The sequence below is a fragment of the Leucopleurus acutus genome (assembly GCF_964270905.1).
Source record: "Leucopleurus acutus genome assembly, chromosome: 17".
Taxonomy (NCBI): Eukaryota; Metazoa; Chordata; class Mammalia; order Artiodactyla; family Delphinidae; genus Leucopleurus; species Leucopleurus acutus.
In genome coordinates this window covers 55,904,971-55,929,648 of record NC_139159.1, presented here as the reverse complement: position 1 = coordinate 55,929,648, position 24,678 = coordinate 55,904,971, and the positions used below count along the sequence as shown (strand labels likewise).

General features: G+C 42.3%; 1 protein-coding gene across 4 annotated transcripts in view; it reads left to right on the top strand.

Moving 5' to 3' along the window:
* The window catches only part of SYBU (syntabulin), a 72,443-nt gene that overhangs the window by 30,873 nt on the left and 16,892 nt on the right, over window positions 1-24,678 (top strand). Inside the window, exon 1 of one of the 4 annotated variants that reach the window (XM_082858892.1) lies at window positions 4,607-5,008. The exons of the other annotated variants lie outside the window; for them this stretch is intronic. Coding sequence (XP_082715018.1) covers window positions 4,981-5,008 — 28 coding nt within the window. The 5' untranslated portion in view covers window positions 4,607-4,980. Of the gene's footprint in view, window positions 1-4,606; window positions 5,009-24,678 lie in introns of those variants that run through there. 4 annotated transcript variants of the gene reach the window in all.

The following is a 24,678-nucleotide window of genomic DNA, read 5'->3' as shown; positions in this document are numbered from 1 at the left end:
ATAATTCTCCCGTATTTTACAGATGGAGAAACTGTGGCATAGAGAGGTTAATTCATGCAAGGTCACACAGTTTGTAAATGGATTTTAAACAGGGTAGTCTTGCTTCTAACTCTTAACTACTGCACTGCGTCTAAGGTCTGACTTCAAAGGAATAATTTTAATTATTCCTAATTAATAGGAGATTGTGACAATTGAGAAAGATGTATTGATATAAGACAGGGATTTTAAAAAAATATCTGCAGAGCCCTATAGATTAGCTGATACAGTCCATATACAGGTCATGCTGGCTGTTGCTGGTAACAGAATCAGTGAACCTCAGTGTAACTTCAATGAAATACAGAAAGTTAAACACAGGAGGCTGTTTGGATGCAGGTCAGTAAAATAAACCCTGAGGATGTCAACATCAAAGAAATGTTAAGGTCTTCAGGATTTTGTACTTAATCATGAACTAGTCCTTTCTGTACTTGTCACAATGTTTTATGTGCTGCCCTGCATGTCATTAATACTTTTCGCAAAAAAAAAAAATACTTTCGTAAACAAAGATCATTAGGCTTTGTCAACTTAAACAAGAGCTTTTGCACTGATACCGAAATCGATCTCTGAAACTTTCTTTCACTCTGAGAGAAACAACGTTCCCCCAGGATACAGCAGAGAATGTTTTATGGTGAACTATTTTATAGTCTATCCCCTCCCCCCAGCAGAGACCAGACCAGTGAAAAAAAGCTTAAATATGATGAGGAGACCTGAGTATTTATCTTTATGGCAGGATTACTTACATATTTACTCTCATGCCTCTCTCCCATCTGTGCTTTTGATGATGCACCCAATCAATGTAACGGTGCCAAATGGTCTGCTAATGGTTTTTCCCTAAGAATTAGTGAATTATAATCTTCTTCTTCCCAGAGGCCCTGCCATCCAGATCCCAGGTCTACGAGGATTTATTGCATGTACAGTGTTCTAGCTACCGGTGTGAGAGCCTGCCAGATGCTAAGTGCTCTAATGTGTTAAGAACGAAGCATTATGGGTTTCTCATACGTAGCAGACACTCCAGCAGACCACACACCCACCATTAAAGATATTTATCAACTACGAGCATAAGAGAAATAAACCTGGAAACTTCTTTTACACACAAACCTATAAACTAAGAGTTATAAATCATGCAGATACATTCTTTAGGTTGGGCTTTTTTTTTTTTTTTTTTTGTCCTAATTGAGAAGAGTTTATTGAAGAGACTGCATACACAGGAATGGGCCTGATTAAGGAAATCCAACAAGTACGGCGATGGTAATGGCTTGGAGCCCTTCCCCCATCCTGAAGAGGCCAGAGGCCAGAGGAAGGTCGAGATACCCAGGACCCAGAGGGAGAGAATTCCCAGGCTACATGTGAGGGAACCGTGTACTTTGGTAGAGGAACAAAGCACCTGACAAGAAAGGAGGCAGAGGGATAAGTACTCTGACCTCTTTTTCTTCCTTGCCAGTATAATCTGTTGTGTGGCATTTGGGTGGACTGTAGGGTTATTGACAAAAGTTACGTGTTGAGCAAAAGTCATGTAAGTTCATTTGGGTAATTCAATGAATTAAGGTCTACTACCACCTGAAGCTGTATCTGAGAGCAGCCAAGGGACAGCAGCAAGCTATGTGACTGCAGCCCATGGTTAAGTGAGGTAAGCTTCAGGAAGCTGGCTGCAATGGGCTTACATTCCAAGATGCATGGATTAGAGTGTGGCATTACAGGAAGGTGATCACTGTGTAGGAGTCTGAAGGACGGCAACCCTCACTTCACCACGTGTAAGGTTTCTGCTAAACCTCAGTTTGAATCCTGGCTATACATTGACTGACCAGCTTTCATTCATTCACTCAACAAGTGTTTATTAACCATTTACGCTGTGCTGACACCACTGTTGCAGGCATTCGGGATAGAGGAGTGGAAAAAAGGGAAAAGATGCCTATTCTTTTGGAGCCTGCCTTTAACATGGGGAGATGGCTGATACACACACAAGCAGACAAACAAGATAAGTTCAGATAGTGACAAGGAAAACAAGGTAATGCTACAGACAGTCATGGGCATGGGGCAGGGAGTGTCTGGGGAGATGACAGTTGAGCTGAGAACTTAGTCATATTCCTTCACATTTGGGGAGGGTTTGGGGGGCAGTGGGCAGAGCAGTGACCTAGGAAGGGAGAAGAGTTGTCGCAGGTGAGGTTTGTGTCTTTAAAGCAATGGGAACCTCTGGCCGGTTTTAAGAGAGACGATTTAATGTATATGTTCAAGATCCTTTTGGCTGCTCTGTGGAACTCGGATTATCAAGAGATGAAACTGGAAGCAGGTACATTAATGAGAAGGCAGTGAAAATAGCGAAGTGTAGGGAAACAGTTATATGACAGAATATAAGGCCCTGCATTTTCCTAATGAGATTAAAAATGTTTTATTTTATTTGCTAACTGGAGTAAACCTTTAGAGATGGATGAAACAGTCAATATCCGATAGGTTCTTTAACTTTATTTTTTTAGTTAAACATACCAATTTATACTCTTATTAATTTAGTAACATTGATCTTGTTATTCATAGTTAATATAAAAAATTTATTGTCTTGCTTATCGTTCGAGCTACCTTTCAACTCAGCCGTCTTTTCCAGAGCAAATTATCTTCACTGCTGCCCAATTTGTTTAATATAAAGCAGTTTTGAAGTCATGTCTGGTGCTTTTATTGGGTATTGTTTTCAAGCCTACAAGTACTGTGAGGGTATGAGTTAAGTTAATGTAAAAAGACGCCCCCAAATCCAGAGGTTAAAATTAGACAGGAGTTGATCTGTCTCATAAAACAGTACATAAGTGTTTGGTTGACCGAGGCTGGTAGGCAGCTGTGTCAGGTCAGCTGTCCTATACCAGGCAGAAGGAAGGGGGAGAGGGAACGGGGGATACTCACCCAGTCATTTTAAGGTCAGAGCACAGAAGTGACACGTGTCGTTTCCAATTATATCCCAGGACATCTTAGTCACCTGGGCACCTATTATTATGGAAGAAGGGGAGAATGAGGTGGACATTGGAGGGCAAAGAGCAGGCTGTCACAACATCCATGGATAGCACGGGACAGCTGGTTTTTCTGTTTTCCTGTAGATGCAATGTAAGTATCCGTCACTACCCAAAGCTATTCAGTTACTGAGTTTAGTTAGCAAAGAATATGTTTTTCAGTCTCTACAACTTAACCATTGACTATTGCTATTTAAATTGATCTTTAAAAGGTTGGAGGAGTCATATGACAGGAATAATTACAAAATCTGGTTTTGAATTTCTTGGCCTTCTTCATTTTAAACAATCCCATCAGTTGATCTCTGAAGGCGGCCCAAACTAGCACCGACTGAGGTCAATTCAGACGGATGTATCTTTTTCAGATGACACTTTTTGTTCAAAGAAGGTAATTATAAGAGAGAGCTCTATAATAAGAGGCTTTGGAACAACTTTAAGATAAGGAGGAAGGTACCTCACCTTGTATTTAGACATTGAATAGGGTGGACCAGGTCACCTGCCCAGCAGTGAGGGGAGGGGGAGTCAGTGGGCAGGAGAGTTTCTTTTGTAAACATACGGAAATGTTTTCTCTTTTTTTTTATAATATGGAGGAACAATTAATGCTTATCCTTCTCAGGTTGCTGTGAGAATCGTAAAATATGTTAAGTATATAACAGAGTACAGGCCTACCTTAGAGATACTGTGGGTTGGTTCCAGACCACTGCAGTAAGGTGAATACTGTGATAAAGTGAGTCACATGAATTTTTTGGTTTCCCGGAGTATATAAAAGTTATATTTACACTGTACTGTAGTCTAGTAAATGTGCAATAGCATTATGTCTAAAAAATATACATATCTTAATTTAAAAATACTTTATGCTATCAAATGCAAATCATCATCTGACAACTCAGGGTTCCCATATGCCTTCAGTTTGTAAAAAAAACACAATGTCTGTAAAGTGCAATAAAGCAAAGCGCGATAAAATGAGATAGGCCTGTATATGCGTGGAGTAAATACTGCACAGCACTAAGAAGTAAACATGCACATCCTGTATCTTTGCAAAGATCAGAGTCTGCATCTGGTAAGAAGTTGTGTTTCTAGTTACAGTATTTGCCTGGTCTACAGTATGTGCTCAATAAATGATCGTTACCATGATTAAATGAGAAATGAAGAGAGTTTACAAATAGCACAGCTTTAAGGCATTTGAATGTTCAGTCACTCACCATCTTGTCTGCATTGGCCCTATTTTATCATGGATGCCTTCTTAGTTAGAATTATTCTGATACAATGGAGGGCTTTGCTGGAAGCTTGATAAACGTGCTTATTACTCTAAGCAAACTCCTGTTTGGAAGCGCTATGCCAACAGTTGTCCTAGGGAGCGCTCGACTCCATTCTCCCCCATCAGAACAATGGATGTCTCCTGTTCCTGTCTCCTGGGAAGCACTGTGAAGTGCGTTGCATATTTAAATAGCTGGAATTCACGAAGTACACCAAGTATTTTCCTCAAAGCATCACATGCTTGCCATTAAATGTAGGACTGTGTGGGGTTTGGATGTAATTTCTTCCTTGATCTTTGGGATTTAATCATTGTAGAAAGACTCACAGTGTTGCTCCATAATTGTCAAAGGATTAGCCTTGACTGTTGTGTACGCATTTACTTCTGTTTGACAATTTGATGTTTCCTTAAATGCTTTGTGTTCATTCATGAGGGCGATGGTTTCATTTGAAATGCTGCAGTCACCAGGGAGAAGCTCCTGTGCTCTTCCCTGATTGGCCAACCTCCCCTCTGCCTCCTGTTGCTATGGTGCCCAGCGGAGTAACTTCCTTGCCCTGCACAAGTAGGAGGCTCGGTCTCCATGGATACCCCACTCTGAGACTGTACTCCACGGAGAGATGAGCTGAGCTGCACACACTGTATTTCTGCACAAGACATAGCCCAGCCTGTGGTGGGAGGCTGTTTGCAGAGGCAGTGTTTGCCATGAAAGTCTACGGAGCTTACCTTCTAAGTAAGTCATATTAGTCACAGTAAGTAAATAATTATATTGGATCCCAGAGCATATGCTCTTTGTGTATATGTGTGTGTCAAGTTAGTTGTGGTAGGCTAAAAGTGTAGTCTAAAAACAAATTTTCCACTCGCCTTCCAGATATTCTGAATGCAGAATCTGGATCTAAACTTAAAACTACACACATATATTGTTTTAAATACCCCTTGTCATTTGTGAGTCTGCCATTCGAAGCCAAAGGGAAAAAGATTGACCATGGACGATTACATTTTAGAATGCTCTTCTAACTCTGAGCATTGCTTGCTGCATTTGTAAATGCAGAGCCTGGCCTTACCCAGCAACGTGCTATGGGAATAGATGAGCACAGCCACAGTTAATGCTAATTGGCACTGCACAGAGTTTGCAGTGGGCCTCTGTGTAGACTGAAACTCGATGTGCTTATTTTCAAGAGAGATCTCGCTCATGTGCTCATATCTGCCAGTTCACCATGGAAATTATTCGGAGACCATCTCTCTAACCAGTTTTAATTTACTTTTCTCATGTAGCATCCAGTAGAAATTCTAAAACTCTTCATGACTGTGGAATTGGGATGTGGAAGAATTTTCTTTTTATTAACTGATTTGCTCTAATACTTCCTCTTTACTGTACATTCCAAGAGCATAAGGGTTGGGTTTGCAATGTTGTAAAACACATGAGTCATCTTAAAGCAATTTTCATTTGCTGGGCAAATGATTAATGCCTGTGGTGTTAAAATTAATTAGTGGAAACAAAAGACTGTGTGTATGGTAACACCAAGTCTAGTTCAATAACTTTAAAATTGTGTAAAATTAGATTTTCAGGCTGTCCACTGAAGGTAGCTGGCATCTAGCAGCTCTAAACAAAAAGCAGAACATGTACTGTATTGGTATAAAGAGAGATTCATTTTCAATCGTATCAAAGAGGGAGCACAGAGTATTACACTAGACTGTAAATGTCTCTTCTTTTCTGTACTCATGACTGACCATTCATGCAAAGGACAACCAGTGTGATGTCATCTCTTCTAACTGTTAGTCATGGCTCAATTTTAATTGCCCCAAATGGTGAAAAGGTACCACCCTTTGAGGATGTGAACCTACTGGTGGCTCCTCTGGCTCTGACTTTGTCACTGAGGTCGAGCTTTAGGTCATTGCCTTCATATTTTATAAATATAATTTCTACCCATCAAAGGGGCAGCAGACAAATAAAGGTGCATGATGAACTCTGTAGTGATCATGGTTTTGGAGACCTGGAAACAATGTCGATGACACTTTCTCCAAAGTTTTTCACCTCATGAGTATTATAAGGCTCCATTTCCCTTTTTCAACGTGTCTGTGATCAATTCTCCTGCCCATCTCTGAAAACCAGCATTGTATGGGATTTTTTTCAACCTTAAAATATCGGAATTTCCTCTCTGTTTCCTAATCTGTATAATGGAATAATAATAGTACCTATGACACAAGGCTGCTTTGAAAATTCAATGACATCATCAGTGGCACATGACGTACACTAAACAGTCACTGCTGTTGTATTATGATTACTGTAAGCAGCATCATCATCGTTTTCACAATGCCTTGTAGTTAAGGGAGGCTGTAGCGAATAACTTGAACAATTCTTTGGTTTGATGCCATTCAGCCTATCAAATTTCCTAGCAAATACTTACTAAGAACCTAACTGTGTGCTTGGTTTTCCGATGGGAATTATGACATTCAGTGTACTTGAAAATGTAGACAACAGAACAAAACGTGAAATATGCAGTAGGTTTCTCTTTTCAAATGTGTGGCTTTCTGTTTTCGTTAAATGGCTATATCTATATCTACATAATAAAATGTTTGCCAATTTGTTTTGCTGCCACTGATGGATATGTAGGATTCCACAATGGCTATAAGCTAAAAGGGGCTGGGCCATAGCATAAGTCTAGTTAATATTTATAACTTGAATTAAAAATGTGACATTTAAAAACCTAGGTTCAAATTCTAAGCCCACTTCCTTTCCTGAAAGGATTTCCGTTCAGAGTGCAGTAAATGACATATTTTGAATGAGAGCAGTTTCATTAAGTTGAAAGTTTGGGGAATGATGGGAAAGGAAGAGATGCGAAATGATTGATTAATCTGTATAAAAATAGGTTCCACGCTGGGATTTTTCCTTTTGCACTAATCCTGTGTGACATCTGAACCAAAAAAATATAAAACCAATGCCATATGTGCAGAGCCTGCTGGTGCTGATTTTAAAACGTATGAAGAGTTGACCCAGATAATATTTTGCAGCTTTATTTTCATTGTAATGTCATTTTCAGTTTCCATTTCTTCTTTCTGGCATGTTCTCTTCCTTCCATCTGTTTGCCCTGGAAAGAATGTGGCAAGTAGAACAAGGGCTATACCAATTTGCTTGAATGGAAAAAAAAGGGAGGACATTTGTAGGATGCAATTTAAAATGAGGTCTCTAGAGGTTGGGAACTTGGGACTCACTGTATGTCCAAACATACAGCTAAATATATTCTGCTAAACACGATTTCTGTTGCAATATCACTCAGATAATCAAGCTAGAATAAGCCGTCTCTTGCCATGTTTCAAGGCAAAAATTAAATCCATAGCAATATCCCCACTGGCACGGTGACCTTTTATCTGTATGATACTGGTCCGTGACCAAAATAATGACCCACTTCCTTTTCCATTGTTACTAATCAGACAGGCACATGCTCTGACAGTGCACAATTTGTCAAGTGTTTGTTAGGTGCTTGGTGCTGCTGTCATGAGCTGGGGATCACATCCTTTTATTGACATCTGAGGAGCATTCTGAGGTCTCAGTTGACAGTTCTATTTGCCTAGTCCTTTTGCATCTGAGGGAGTTTGTGGCAGTTTCAGAGGGAAGGATGTCCTCTTGTCTTGTGTGGCAGCACACATTATTCAGAGAAACTGGATCTTCCCGCATCTTTGGCCTCTTGTGCTCACCCCTGTGGCTGAGATATGCAGGCTCTGCAAGCCTCTGCCAGGAAGATCTCATTTCTGCCCAGGCGACTGGCAGGCCTGACTGTTCTTGAGAGATGGAGGCTATGCCTGAACCTGATACTGGGTTACTGCCTGACATCCAATGTTTTTCCCCTTAGCGTTTGTGGAAGAAGCGAAGGATCCAAGCTGAGAAACAGTAGTGCATAGAGAGCAGTGGTTCAGGATCTGCGGGCGGTGCTGTGGTCTTCTACACTGCTGAGCCCAGCTTATCAGGGACAATGAAGGGGTTTTGTCTGTGCAAAGCTGGGGCATTCTTGAGTCTTGGATAGGATTCTCCAGCTTAGCGTTTCCACCCTTCCTTTTCTCTTCAGTCTCAGCCACCACTTAACAGACCTGAACCCAGTAATGCTACTCATTTGTTTTGTTTTTTAACATCTTTATTGGAGTGTAATTGCTTTACATTGTTGTGTTAGTTGCTGCAGTATAACAAAGTGAATCAGCTGTACGCATACATATGTCCCAATTATCTCCTCCCTCTTACCTCTCCCTCCCACTCTCCCTATCCCACCCCTCTAGGTGGTCACAAAGCACCGAGCTGATCTCCCTGTGCTATGCAGCTGCTTCCCACTAGCTAGCTGTTTTACATTTGGTAGTGTATATATGTCTGTGCCACTCTCTCACTTCGTCCCAGCTTACCCTTCCCCCTCCCCGTGTGCTCAAGTCCATTCTCTACGTCTGCGTCTTTACTCCTGTCCTGCCCCTAGGTTCTTCAGAACCTTTTTTTTTTCTTTTAGATTCCATATATATGTGTTAGCATACGGTATTTGCTTTTCTCTTTCTGACTTACTTCACTCTGTATGACAGACTCTAGGTCCATCCACCTCACTACAAATAACTCAATTTCATTTCTTTTTATGGCTGAGTAATATTCCATTGTGTATATGTGCCACATCTTCTTTATCCATTCATCTGTCGGTGGACACTTAGGTTGCTTCCCTGTCCTGGCTATTGTAAATAGAGCTGCAATGAACATTGTGGTACATGATTCTTTTTGAATTATGGTTTCCTCAGGGTATATGCCCAGTAGTGGGATTGCTGGGTCATATGTTATTTCTATTTTTAGATTTTTAAGGAACCTCCATACTGTTCTCCACAGTGGCTGTATCAATTTACATCCCCACCAACAGTGCAAGAGGGTTCCCTTTTCTCCACACCCTCTCCAGCATTTATTGTTTGTAGATTTTTTGATGATGGCCATTCTGACTGGTGTGAGATGGTACCTCATTGTAGTTTTGATTTGCATTTCTCTAATGATTAATGATGTTGAGCATCCTTTCATGTGTTTGTTGGCAATCTGTGTATCTTCTTTGGAGAATTGTCTGTTTAGGTCTTCTGCCCATTTTTGGATTGGGTTGTTTGTTTTTTTGATATTGAGCTGCATGAGCTGCTTGTATATTTTGGAGATTAATCCTTTGTCAGTTGCTTCAACTCATTTGTTTTTTCAGCAACTATTGATGTGCCAGCCAGTGAGCCAGGCACCGAAATACAACAGTAAACCAAGGGCTCCCTGTACATGTGTGACGTGATATGTTTCTGGGGGAAGTACCAGGTCCCATGAGTACACAGAGGAGGGCCGTGGAACCCAGACTTTGGGGTTCTGAAAAGAGTCCCAGGGGAAGTCATGCTATATTGACACTTATAAAAGGTAAGACTCGGTTTTAAGTGCAAAGACACTTGGGGATCTGAAATTTACATGCCATTGCTGTTAACTTTAGTACTGTGTACTTCCTTAGAGTTTTAAAAAAATTCTATTGTCATGGTTACCATGTTGTATTTAATATTTAGTTTTTAGATGGCTCTTCCCTCTACTGGGATGTGAGCCTCTTTAGGACATGCACCATGCTTTTTTCCGTCCTTCCTTCCCTTCCTTCCTTCCTCCCTTCTTCCTTCCTTTCTTCCTTCTTCCACACCCCCATTTTATATTTTATTTAAAATTTATTTATGCTGCATTATTTCTTTTAAAATATTATGTATATAATATGACACAGATAAAGAACAGATATAACATACACGTAAGCTATGCGGTATAACAATAAAGCAAACACTGTGACCCACCTTTCACTTCAAGAATTACCACCACCGAAGCTGCCTGTGTGCTCTCCCAGATCCCATTCTCTGCCTTTCCCCAGAGGTACTACTGTCTTCAAATGTGTGTTTTATCAATTCCTTGCATTTAAAAAATAATTTTTACCACCTTAGGTATGTGTCCCTAAAAATATGTTGGCGCACAGGGGTAAACTTTGAACATGGGGCCATTTGCCTTTGTGCCCTCCATAATTAGCACAGTGCCTAAAACTTAGTAGGTCCTTACTAGATATTTGTGAACAGATAGATATGCCCTGCTAGAGCCTGGAAGCTATTTTTGTGATGCTCTACACCAAGGAGATATTGGAATTCAGTTTTAGTGGGTTTGTTCCTTTTGAGCCTTGTTGGTTTTGTCTCTTTGGGGTGCTTACAGAAGCAGGCCACAGGAATTAGTTACATACTGTTGAATTGTTTGGGGATACTTCGAGACTACCATTTCCTACTTACCCTCCTCATTTTATCACCATGCGAACACTCTCCAGTGGTCCTAAAGAGAGTGGCCTTAATAGTTTTGTAATAATCAGCTTTGCTTTTCATTCCATTTTGGCTCTTCTTAGAACATTGTGGGGTGGGGAGGAGAGAGGTGGAGAGACTAGAGAACACCGAGTACACTTGAATTAAAAGTTGACTTGTGGGCTTCCCTGGTGGCACAGTGGTTGAGAGTCCGCTTGCCGATGCAGGGGACGTGGGTTCGTGCCCCGGTCCGGGAAGATCCCAGAGGCCCGCATACCGCGGGGAAAAAAAAAAAAAGTTGACTTGTGTTGGGGGTGGGGCAGAGGACCTGGGCCAGCCAAGTGTTGGCCGGGGAACGTGTGCTCCGTGCCAGACGTCATTTTGAGTTGAGATCCTAGGGAAGGTTCCATTAAACAAATCCATGGCAATGCAGAGCATAATTTGTGTGCAGGGTACAATCTGATCACGAGAGAGCTTCGTTCTTTTTAAACGCTATGCAGCACACAAAAATCAGCAGAGAATGTTTTCAGAGGGACATTCAGAAACATTTCGTTCAGAAGCTGGAGAGTTTAAATAGTCTTCATTGGGTTAAACAGTGGGGTGAGGTGACCCTGGGAGGTTGCTGCTGGCAGCTCAGCTGGTTTGCAGAATGCCTTGCCTCTCTGCCCAGCGAGCACCCAGCTCTGAAGGCACAGTGGGAGCTTGGCGTCTGGGTGAAGTCCCCTCCCTGGGAGGTGCCAGGCTTCGCTGGCCTTGCTTGTCCCAGGGCAAGAGTGCGGGAGCTGGTCCACCTGCCTCGCATCTGCTTTCTTCCAAGCCCGTCCCTCCCCTCATCCAGAAATCCTCTCTGTTGTGTCGCCAGGCCTTCTTCTGGAAACATTTCCAGGTGACTTCATTTTTCCCTGCCTCCCCAGTTCTCACTTTAGTTCCTTGAACACATGTCTGAATTAAAACAAACCCCATGAGGCCTTCCATTGCTCCATTCGCTTTTGTTCTAACACTCTGTACAGATGCCAGAAATGGCCAGAATTTACCCAGCTTGTTTATTTTTATTTTATTGACATTTGTGCTTGCAAATAAAAAATATTTGCGTTAAACATGGATTACACAGTGGTAAATGTAGCATTGATCTTGGAGCAGCTCAATCCATTCTGATTAGATTATCCTGTTTTTCACATAGTCCTCAGGCCATACAAGAGACATTTTTTCCTTGCATTTGACTGAGATAATTCCTGTTTTGCTTTTTGGCTCTTTGGTTGTACAGAAAATATACATATCGCCATTCAGTTGTTCTTTTATGTGGGTAGAACTGCAGTCAAGAGTGTAACATAAGAAGAGGTGTCTCTGAATGTTTAACTTGCTTTATGCTTTTCCCGTTTTAAATCCTTTAGTTCACCTGGGGTTTTAAATGATTTTGAACCTATGTGGTTAAGTTTGTAAACCTAAGAGCTATGTGGAGAGGGACTCTGTAGTCAGGACTCTTTCCCCCTTCCCTTACGGCCCAGTTTCTAACTGTAATAGTCACCTGCCTTGCCTTCCAGCCTGCAGTCGCTCCTCCAGATATTACTGCTGCAAGATCTCCATAAAGCACCACTCTGTTCACGTGAACACCCTGTTCAAAACTCGCCATGGCTCCCTCTTGCCTTCAGAGTAGAGGCCCTTAGCATAGCTTTACATTCTTCAGCTCTCTACAACTCACCCTTTTGGCTGCCTTTTCTCATCTGATCACTGTACTCCAGCCAAAGAAGGGGTTCAGTATATTCTAAATATGCCCTGTGTTTTCCTTCCTCTGGGTTTCAGTTCATGCCACCCCCGTTCACTAAAGATCTGCTTCCTTCTGCACCCCCAGCAGTTGGTCGTGTTCCCCCTGCTGCTCAAGGCCCATCTCAAGTGGTATCTCTTCCCTGACCTAGTCCCTGCCCTCTTCCACTCACCCTGTCTGAGAGTATTTCTTCCTCCTTTGTGGTACCTTAGTGCCCTCTCTCTGTATTGCACTCAGCATGTCCTCTCGTATCCTAGTTGCTTGTCTCTATAGCTTGTCTCCTCCTGAAAGGAGCCTTGAGCACTGGGATTGTACTTCTCCATGTTTTCCCCCCTTCCAGTGCCTTAGCCTGTGCACAGCTCAATACGTATTTGAAATGGACTGAATTGAATGCTATCATCTTGGTTTCCAGTTCTTAGATCTTTGTGAATTCTGATGACGAGGTCCCATGAAGAGTGGTCAAAGAAGAAAGCCAACTCTGGAGTCAGAAGGGCTAGCTCTGCTGTTACTAGCTTTGTGACTTGGGCAAGGCTCATCACCACTCAGAACCTCAGTTTCCTCTTCTACACCCTGTACGTCTTTAGAACATACGTCTTTAGATTCAAGAAAATAGCAGAGATAGAGTTCTTGATGAAGTAGGCTTTTAGTACACAACGGCTAGTAATGTTACTGTCTGACTCTGTCATCTGTTGTTTTAGTTTTCCCTTCAAGGTTTGTGTAATCTCTAGTCTGCCATCAGCACCAGGCCGTCCATGTTTTCATTCGTGTCATTAATAAAGCATGTTAAAATAGGATAAGGGCAAGGACGGAGCCAGGTGACACGTTACTAGAGATTTCCCTTGAGGTTGGCAGACAGTCCATTAGTCAACATCCTCTGGGTCCTGAACTGTGCCGTCCTCCAGGGCATACGTCACCCTTGTTCATAAGACTTTCCTAAGTGTTGTGACTAAATGCCTACTGAATTCCAGGTAGCTGATTATGTGGCAGCCCCAAAGCGTAACTCTTGTCAAGAAAGGAAGTGAGAATTGTTTTTTTCTATCTATAGGTTCTTAGTGAACTTTTGCTGGCTTCTACTTGCCTTATTAAGGGATGGACCTTTTCTACAATTTTACTGGAGATAAACACCAAACTAAGCAGTTTATGATTTCCAGAATTTGTTTTTTCCTCTGCTTTGATAATCTGTGTACCTTTTGTCCATCTCCAACTGGCTATCTCTCTTGCTTTGTGATTTCTCAAAAACTGGTAGTATTTCCACAACTATTTCTGTAAGTTCTTTTACTACCTTTCTTCCTTCATTCAATAAATATTCTTCTGAGTCTGTTCTATACCAGGCACTGTGCTTGGTGTGGGCGATACAGTGATGAACAAGACAGAGGTCTTCCCAGACTGCATGGTTTTTGCATGCTAAATTTTGGGCTGAAAACTTGAATTTTAAGGGATCTGGGCATATAGGATGTAGGTAGAATTGGAGGGGATATTTATCCTAACTGTAAATAACACCAGGCTGTCAACCCAACCTAAAAGGAGAGAAAGAGGAAGGTAACTCAGTAGTGAGCCTTTCCAGGAGCCATTGCTAAATACTGAGTGTGGAGGAACTTTTGATGTTGTGAAATCTTTCAAGGCCACAGCAGCTACTGTGTGTTTAATGCTGCATTAGACACTGGGATATGCAATAATGGCCGAGTCCTCAAGGAGCTGACAGTGTGCTGGGAAATTGCAGACCGTTGCAGTACAATGAGATAAATGCTCGTTAAAACTCTGGGTGGGGTGAGAGCATAAAGGAAGGGCTTCTAATCTCTTTCCCGAAGGAGTAAAAGATCAAGGCTAACCTGAGACCTGAAGAACAGGTAGTAGTTAGCCAGTCCCAGAGGGACAGGACAATAATCCAGGTATGGGGGACTTGTACGGACACTCCATGCTATGGAGTTTGGACTTTATCTTAAAGGACACGGGCACCATTAAAGGGTTTCAACAGGGGAATCACCTGGTCAGATTTACGCTCTGGAGCAGCGTGAGAGATGGAATGCTTGGAGCCACACAGAGCAGCTGGGACACAGTGTGTGACTGTGTCATAGTTCCAGCAAGAAATGATCATGGCCTGGGGTGGAGCGTTCAGGATGCGAAGAAGCAGACGGATCACGGGGTTACTACAGACCAATTTGAGTAGGTGGCTGCAATCTATAATTAAATATTGAAAACCAGGGCCATTTATTGTAGTAGTTCTCAAACTTTAGTGTCGTAAAAGATCACCTGGGCATTTGTAAAAATGTCTATTACAGGAATGACTTGAGGAAATGTCAGTGGGCAGATCTGGGATATGAGTCAAGAATCTATTTTCAGCAAGTATCCAGGTGACACTGATGCAGATGGGCCTCAGATCACACCATCAAAAACCCCTATCTATTCGATGTTTTAAAATGGCAATCTTTTAAGTGTATTCACAATATATTAACTTCTCATTTCAGAATGAAGACTCAATCCTATTATTTTTGTTGAAAATAGGTGGATGGCTCAGCCCCATGGGTTCATGTGCTAAAAAAAAATAGAGAGCTGTCTCCTGGCTAGTGTGACCTGTGTTCGCTAATTGTTTGCTCTCTGGTAAGGGATGCAGAGCAGAGGGTGATAATCTTATTAAGACCCCTGCTGCAGATGGTTTGTAAATGAATTTTCAAAGGTTTCAGCAAGCCCTTTACAAGAGCAGGCAAACAAGCACTTACAGGGAAGGTAAAATTTCCCCAACTCTTGAAGTTTTGTGCAGGTGTGCATTCTTAGTGTTCAGGGCGTATTTTGATGCATCTCCTATTGTGGTATTTCTCAAGCCTAAATGCCCACCTTCAAATCCCAGCTTCACTATATACAAGCTGTTTAACCTTGAGCAAATCACCTGTTCTCTCCTTCTGTCATCTGTAAAATGGGAATAAAACTGTACCTGTTTCATAGGCTTGATGTGAGGATTAAATGAGAATACACGTAAAGCACATTGAATAGTATGCGAACGTAATAAGCCATTTCTGACCATTACTGAGAGAAGCCAGGTGACCTGTAATAAACTCATCACTTATATTAAGAGTTTAGTCATGCAATAAAGTCTTCCCCTTCTTATTTAAGTCATGGTACAGCGAGTCCTCTACATACGAACCTTCAAGTTGTGAACTTTGAAAGATGCGAACGTGCGTTCCATCAACGTCAGGCATGAGTGAAGTTGCAGCTTTCCCTCCGTCTCCTATTGCTGAGGATGCTTCAGCTCTACCATCTCCCACCTCCTCTCCCTCCTCCAGTCAGTAACTCTTCTTGCCTGTTCACTCGATGCCAGCCCCTGTAGGCCAGCTGTTGTACTGTACTACTATACTTTTCAAGGTACCGTACTGTTAGATTAAAAATGTTTTCTTTATTTTTTGTTTCTTTGTTTTTTATGTATTATTTGTGTGAAAAGTATTATAAACCTGTTACAGTACAGTACTATATAGACAATTGTGTTAGTTGGGTACCTAGGCTAACTTTGTTGGACTTACGAACAAATTGGACTTATGAACTCACTCTTGGAGTGGAAATTGTTCGTATGTAGAGGACTTACTGTACTAAAAAAAAAAAAAAAATGTATGATGCCCATATGCAGGAATGCTTAGAGAAACTTAGTGTTTAGCAACACATACCAAACATAGGGGTAAGTAGGCCAATGATAATAATGAGGAATGTTAATGCACACTTACGGCGGTCCCCATTATGTCACTGAATCCTAACAGTGGTCCCATGCGATAGGCATGGAATCCCTCTTTAGAGTGAGTAAACTGAGGGGTAGAGAGGTTAATCGATTGCCAAGGCCACACTATCACTAACTGAAAGATCAGATATTTTCTCTTGGAACCCATCAATGCTAGAATCTGCTTGTAACCACAGCTGTTAAATATGTATTGTCAGTTTCAGGAAGCATGGCTAGTAACACTCGGTATTGTGCCAAGCAAAGTAAGAAACTGACACATTTTGAATGTGAAATATGTAAAAATGATTCCCAAAATGTATGCTGTGATGCACAGCCATATTTTATTTTATTTATTTATTTTTACTATTCTTTTTTTAAATATATTTATTTATTTAATTTTTGGCTGTGTTGGGTCTTTGCTGCTGCATGCGGGTTTTCTCTAGTTGCAGCGAGCGGGGGCTACTCTTCATTGCAGTGTGTGGGCTTCTCATTGCAGTGGCTTCTCTTGTTACGGAGCATGGGCTCTAGGCACGTGAGCGTCAGTAGTTGTGGCTCGCGGGCTCTAGAGCGCAGGCTCACTAGCTGTGGTGCACAGGCTTAGTTGCTCCACAGCATGTGGGATCTTCCCGGACCAGGGCTCGAACCCGTGTCCCCTGCATTGGCAGGCGGATTCTTAACCAGTGCACCCCCAGGGAAGTCCCCGCAGCTATATTTTAAATCACAGTCAAGCCAGCTGCTCTATTTCTCAGAGGCAGCCATTCAGGAAGCCGATATATGAGTGATCTCAGTCAGAGGGTGCGTTAGAATAGGGGTTCTTGTCAAACTTTAGTGTTGAGTTGCTGACTCTGTAGGTCTGGGGTGGTATCTGAGAATCTGCATTTCTGATAAGTTCCCAGGTGATGCTGATGCTGTTTGGGACCACACTTTGAGAACCACTGTCTTAGAGGAATAGGAGGATGATTGGTGACTCTAGGGCAGAGGATGGTTTAAAATCTACCCTATAATTAGCAGACCTGCTCCACAGACCTAGTTATTTAAATTCACAAAGATGATTTGAAGCGACCAAACATCAGCTCTACCATGTAGAGGCTTAGATGCGAAAGAAGATGGACATCTTTGCTTTGCCTTTAACATTTCTAAACCAAGCCAGTTGCTTTCTAACATAGAGACGTTTATACAGTAGCTCCCCCTTCTCTAAACAGTGGGGCCTGCTTTAAGACTCAGAAACGTCCCTCACCTGTGACTCAAACCCAGCATTTGGTCTTAGAACTAGGTACTTAACTACCTTCTGGGCTGCGTTAAGCCGCCACCTGTCCCCCTTCCTCTACCCTGTGAGGGACAAGGGTTTTCTCCCTCAGTGAGGTTATATGCGTGGTCCAGCAACTCTGGGTCAGCTTCTCATGTCCATGGGCTGGTCTCATTGCCAAAGCTAAGGGGCTAGGTCATGGAGTGACCTAAGCCAAATCCAATAGGACATCAGGTAATTCTTGAAATTATAGGCTTTCCAGGTCAGAAAGACACTAGGACAAAGGGTCACCTTGGGCATGTTGGGTCCTAAAATTGGATTAGGGTAATGCAGAGTCTAGTTTTACATTTAACTCTTGATTCTCCATAACAATGAGAGGGAAAGGGATATAAAGACAAATGTGTATAAACAAATGATTCACAGAGCATTGCTTTTTGTCCATGGAATATATTACATAAAAGTGGATTTACTCTTTTGATTTTTTTTCTTTGGAAGACTTGAGCCTCTGGAAATGCAAGTAGATGTTTATTCAGAATGGAAAACCTAGCTAGATGAGTAGCTGGAATTAACCCAACTCATCTTCTCGTCATCAGAAGAATTAAGACGTAAATTACGGTGTAGGTCATAGAGTGGACTATTATATAGCAGTCAAATGAATGTACTACAGCTATATGGAGAATTTTAGCAACATAATTTTGAGTGAAAATCATCCCCAATATTATTCATATCATGATAACCTGTTTATTAAAAAGTAAAAAATAGACAAAACAAGAAAAAAATCTGCCTTGTAGGAATACAAATAGATGTGATTGTTCTTTGTAAAAATGAAAGCAGGAAGTGGTGAACAGGCAGTAGGATGAGGAAGTAGATGTAAGTTGGTGTCGACGTTCAAGTTTTTATGATGGGGCTGGTTTCTTCATTTATTATAATATTAGGTGTGAAGAAATAAACAAAAACAAAAATAGATAAACCAGTCAGTAAGTAAAAATATAGTCTCACATGAGCTAATGATGAGTGTGTGTCAAGAGCCAAGGAATTTGGTTAATCCAGTTCTGAAACTAATATTTAAAAATGGGGGGGCAAGTGGGAAAATAGCTCTCTGGGTTGCAGAGAAAATAATGCAATGCTGCTCCCTAGGTCCATGGTTGGGCTCCACACAGCACTATGTGACCTGATGTCTTGGCCACTTCCTCCACTGTCTTGTCTCAGTTGGTACAGCTTACAAATGGAAGTCACTAAGGAGGGGGGTGGGTGTCAGTAGATCATCAAAGATTGTCAGTAGAGTGACTTCAGACAAAACTAAGGTTTTAGTATCCCTGGAGTAGGAAAAACATGTATGCTTCCTTTTCTTTTATATTCACCTGAGAAAGGTCACATGTTTACATGTTTTCTCAGAGAAGCAAAGGTAGGAATTTTAGAAATTAAAAAGATCTATGTGTCCAATAAAACTTTGGGGCCTGTGTCTTAGAAGGATTTTAAACCAGCCTGCTTCTAAATTGAATTTATCACTTCATTTCGCCATTGCTTCTCCCTCCAGTGCTGTCTCCACGTGCTGTTGCTTTCACCCCGGACGCCCATCTCTATGACTCCTCCTGCTATAGTCTTGGATTGTCGTGAATAGTTTCAAAGGCTAGCTAGTTCACTGGGCATCTCCATGGAATCTTAATCCTTACAATAGGGAATAGTATTTTCCTTTGTTGGCCGCTTTTAGCATCTAATTTATATTCCTCCTAAGACGTTTGCCTCTTTCTGAAGACAGGGTCAGCCTCTCAACTTGACATTTGCTAGGTGTGCAAAGAGCTGTGGGATGTACAGATATGAACTGATGAAATCTTGCCCTTGTGGAGATGTTGTCTCCTGAGTGCGTTATTTGTGACCCCCCAGACCCTACGAGAAGGTTCGATGGTTAGCTCTCTATTGTTTAGTGTGCTTGAGGCTCTGCTGTGAAATTGGAGAGTTTAGTCAATACAGCCCGAGTCTGAGGATTTACTCGTTGATTTACAGTCTAAAGGGATGAGGAAGAATCTTTACCACACTCCTGTCAGAATCTTTTTCTGTTTGTTTATTTTCTTGCTTGTTTTGAATCCTTGCTCACCACTCACACCCCACACCAGCCTCACCTCACTCCTGGCCTCTGCTCCAAGCCCTTCCCGATTTTGGCCTTTCATGTGTTGGGACCCAGATGTGATTCAGAGAGGGAGATCGTGAGAAGAAAAATAAAAAGAATAGCAATATTTTAAAATGCTTACCGAGTGCTAGGCCCTACTTTTTACATGCTTTTACATATATTAGTTTACATAATCCTTACAACAACTCTGTCAGAAGGATACTGTTATCATTCTCCTTCCATAGAAGAAGGTGAGGCACAGAGAGGCTAAGTGCCTTTCCCAAGGTCACACAGCTAGTAACGGAGGCTACTAAACTATATTACCTCATAAAAAGTGAAGAGAAACAACTTCATGGGGATTGAAAATGTGAGAGAGGAAAAAAAAGGACAGATTATTTAGGAACCAAGCTGAAAGGATGTCAAGATATTAGAAGTGGAGCACGGCCAAGTGCTGACAAGGTCCAGTGATGTAACTCCACTGGTGGACTGTTTAAATGGAGCAAAGGGCAAGGTCAGTGATGCTGCGAAAGTCAAGGGAGTGAGGCCTTGTGAGTTGCGGCTTCAGTGTGGGAGGTGGGTGGTGGCCCCCCAGGAGCCTGTGAGCGGAGAGCAGACCTTGAATGGTGTGCCCTGCAGGCCATCACATAGCCGTGACGGTGACAAGGAATAGGGGAGGCCATCAAGGCTGTTAGGTCTTGGAGTCAATTTTAAAAACTGTGCTTAAGGACAGAGTGAGGTTTTAAAAAAAAAAAAAAAGAAAGAAATGCTGTTTTAGAACCCTCTTGCATGTCTCTGCAGCAAATTATAAATTATGTCATCTTCTTCCTAGCAAGTGGGTGATTCTGTTCCATTCATGGTCTCAAACTGCTTTCAGATAGCACTGGCTCAGCCTTACTAAGGGTGGAAAATGAGGAGACTTGGAAAAAGATCCATCCTTAACCTTCTCCCTTATACTCTGGACTTAGAGTCCCAGACACAATTCCCAGCCCTGCTCTGACTTTGTAGTGCTGGTGGCATGTCAGTCCCCAGTTCTCTCTCCCACCCCTTCACGGTCTCCATCCTCCCCTGTCAACTGTCCCCATGGTGACACCCCTGCTCCAAACCCACCACTGCCACCTTGAGTGCTACTTTTCCCAGACGCGGAGGGCAGGCGCCTCACTTTGATAAACACTGGATAAACACTTCTCCTTAAATAGAAGAAGCAGGCTCACCAGCTGGCTTTTTTTTAAGTGGGAGAAATTCAGTTGAGTAAATTCGACAAATCAGAGATGAGGAAAATGTAAGAGTGAAAACTTCTTCAAGGAGGATTTGCTCTTGCTATTACCAGGCTCCCAAGATAATCAATATAGATGAAGTTCATGGCCATTGTGGATGCAACCCTTCCCAGACCCATTTAGTGGGAGAGAGGGTTGCCCCTCAAGCCCACCTTCTAAAGGGCCTGTGCCCAATGCTTGTTCAGTGTGGGAGGCTCCGCATGCCTGTGTGGCTCCTTTGGTGCCACTCAGCCTGTCGGCCAGGGACACCTTGACCACACCAGAGGCAGCAGGTTAGGGCTGATGGGATACCCCAGAGGACAGCTGGCTGGATTGTGCGGTGTTTCTGCTGAATGATGTTGGACACCCCCAAGTCCAAACTGTTCGGTCCTTCCTCTTTAAAACAGGACTATGAGGACTTCAAACCATGGACCAACTGCTAAGTATCCTACTAGCTTTACAAATGAACATGTGTGCACTTGAGTTTGGCTGGAACTGGTACCTTCTGTATGTCCCCCCTTCCCTTCCAATCCTCTGAAAATGCCTTTAGCCCAGGAAGGTGCTTCTGGGCTTCTGGGCTTCTGGGTGAGGGAACAGATCACTCTGTAAGTTAAACTCTTCTCTCCTGTGTACCTTGCCCTTGAACGAATGAACTCGTGTTGGCAGCCTGGCCACCTTAACTTCTGCTCACTCACCTTCCACTTCCCATCGAAGAAAGCTCTTGCAGTTGGCTGGACTGGAGAGAGATTCCCTGTGCTCTTTATTTTTGGAGCGCCCCTCCTCACAGTGTGTCCATGACCATCTGCTGCAAAATCATATATCGTAATTATGTAAAATGCAGATTCCTGGGTTCCCCCGACCTTCTGAAGTGGAATTTCTGTGAGTGTTGCCCAGAAATATGCACTATTATTCAACTTCCCAGGTGACCCTTATGCATAGTAAGGTTTAGAAATCATTGCATTATTAATAATAATTATAAGATTAATATTTATGAGCATGTCAAACACTTTCCATGCATTTCACTTCCCATTCATTTCAACTTCACAACAAATCAACAAGGTAGGAATCACCCACCTAGAGCAAGGCCTGACTCATGGCACATGGCAGATGCTCAATAAATTTTTGTTAAACAATAAATTACCCTTAATATATATATATATATATATATATATATACGTATATATACATATATACGTATATACATAAATAAGGAAACTAAGGGTTAGAGAGGTTAAAAACACTTGGCCAAGAACACATGGCTAGTGAGGGGTGTAGCCAGGCTTTGTAGAGCCTTCTCTGGGTAGAGCTTGTTGGTGTGTGAACTTGCAGGCTGGCGCCCCCTTCTGGTGATGCTGGGTTGTGCCTGGTAGCGGTGCTGGAGCATCCGATGGGCCTTGGGTTGAATTGATTGATCTCTTCTCTAACGTTCCCCTCTTGGCCATCTCTGGTGAATTGACACGGTCGCTTATTTATTTATTACTAATGACAAGAGGAGGCCCAGGGAAGCTGGGCGGTCATTCATGAAGCCAAACAGCACCCATTCTCCCTTCCTGTACTCTGCTGAGGTTGGCCAGTGCAGCCTTAATTTTCCTGGGGAGTGAGGCAGAAGACTAGTTAGATCCTGAGTCCCTGAGGGAGATTAATAGGCTTTTCGCCTTGCTCTGAAACATTCACTTCCTCCTTCCCTCTTGAAGTTTCTTTACACCCTCTTTGCTTATCAATTCTTTCATCTACTTTTCTTGGTCGGCAGGTAGACTGTCTGTGTTTCTGCCAAGGACAGGTGGCTGAGCCGGGCCGAGACAAAGGAGTGACCATGATGGAGCTGTCTTTGACCTTACGGCCCTCTTGTGCCTCCTCTTCCGTGCTCCCTTCCTCCCTTCCTCCGGGGACTGGCCTTGTTGAGACTTGAGCAGCAAACCTGTGCGCATTAACCCAGGGGAAACTCTAGAGATATTTGGAGGCGTCCATGGGGAGTTTGTTTTAGAACCATGGATCTTTATACATACTCTATTATGTACACACACACACACACACACACACACACACACACACACACACACACACGGTTAAAAATAGAAACATGCTCTCCACTGAGGGAAGACCACTTTTTGTAAAGAGTGACTATAAAACTGCCTGACTTGAGAGAGATAAGGCATTTCCTATTGTGGGACTTTTTAAGGGAAAGGTCTTCTGGACCTCAAGCCACTGTACCAGTAATTCTAGTTAGAAATAATAAAAGCTAACGTATATTGAGTGCTTGCTATGCGCCAGACACTGTTCTAATTTCTTTGTATGTTTCGCCTAATCCCCACAATCCCTTAGCAATACCCGCTATTAATATCTTCATCCCTATTTTACAGATGAAGAAACTGAGGCAGGGAGAGGGTAAACAACTTGCTCAAAGCTCCAGAGAGTTAGTAGAAGAGCCATGATTCAAACCCAAGTGGCTTCACTCCAAAGCCCTCTTAATACTGCACTATGTGATGTGATTACTTTTTATTTTTTTAATTTATTTATTTTTGGCTGTGTTGGGTCTTTGTTGCTGCACATGGGCTTTCTCTAGTTGTGGCGAGCAGGGGCTACTCTTCGTTGTGTCACACAGGCTTCTCACTGCGATGGCTTCTTTTATTGCGGAGCATGGACTCTAGGCGCACAGGCTTCAGTAGTTGTGGCGCACAGGCTTCAGTAGTTGTGGCGCACAGGCTTCAGTAGTTGTGGCGCACAGGCTTAGTTGCTCCACGGCAAGTGGGATCTTCCCAGACCAGGGATCAAACCCGTGTCCCCTGCATTGGCAGGTGGATTCTTAACCACTGCACCACCAGGGAAGTCCATGATTACTTTTATTATATAATGATTTTCCTTTAAAAATTTTAGAATTTTTTAAGGAAAAAAGAAAAAAAATCAATTGTCCATAATTGCACTGTACCCCTATTTATAATTTTTATAACAAGTGTAATATAAGTACATGGTTAGAAAAGCCAAATGGCTCAGGAAGTTATAAAATGAAGAGTCTCTTTATATCTTCACTGTCCTATTTTCAAGGGAAACCATTATTAACAAATCTCTATTTTGTTCCTCAAGAAAAATGTTCTATGCATGTAGCAAGTTATTTATTATTTAAAGAATTGTTTACACAGAAGCAAGCATGCCACACCCACCCTTATGCATCTTGTTTTTCTTGTCTAATAACAAACAGGTCTTCCGGATCTTTTCACTTCAGCACACACAGGTTCACGTCACCCCTTTTCATGATTGCAGAGTATCCTCTTAGGTTGCTGTACCACCTGACTTAACCAGTCAGTATTGAAGGACAATTTACTTGTCTTTTTGAACGCTTATGTGCAGGATAAGTTCCTAGCAGTATAGTTTTCTTTTTTATGTACATTGCACCAATTCACACTCTCGCTAAATCTTATCAGTGTTTTGCCCCAAACCCTTAACAGACCAGTGTTATCAAACTTTGATTTTCTTCTTTTGCCAATCTGATGAAAAAAATCTTTTTTTCATTTACATTTTTAATTTTATAAGTGAGATTGTATGGCTTTTCAGGTATATTGGTTGTTTATTTTTCTTTCTTTGCCATCTGACTGTTCATGTCCTTTGCCCAGTTTTCTGTGGGTTTTTTTTTTTTTTTTTTTTTGCTGATTTAATATGATTTTGGGTGGCCTGGGCCTGCAGCAGCTTGAGGCAGGGTTTCAGTTCCCAGCCAGTGATTGAGGTCGGGTCACAATGGTGAGAGCACCAAATCCTAGCCACTAGACCAGAGGTCGGTGACAAGGCCCTGGCCCTACGGCTTTGCAGAAAAAGAATTCCCACAAAGAAAGTAGTGAAACAAGTAAAGTATTTATTAGGAGAAAAAAGAAGTGCAGTATGTGTGGATAGACACACAGGCGGGCTCAGAGAGAGAGTCATGCCCTCATGGCAGTTTGAATCACTTTTTTTTTTTTTTTTTTGCAGTACGCGGGCCTCTCACTGTTGTGGCCTCTCGCGTTGCGGAGCACAGGCTCCGGACGCACAGGCTCAGCAGCCATGGCTCACGGGCCC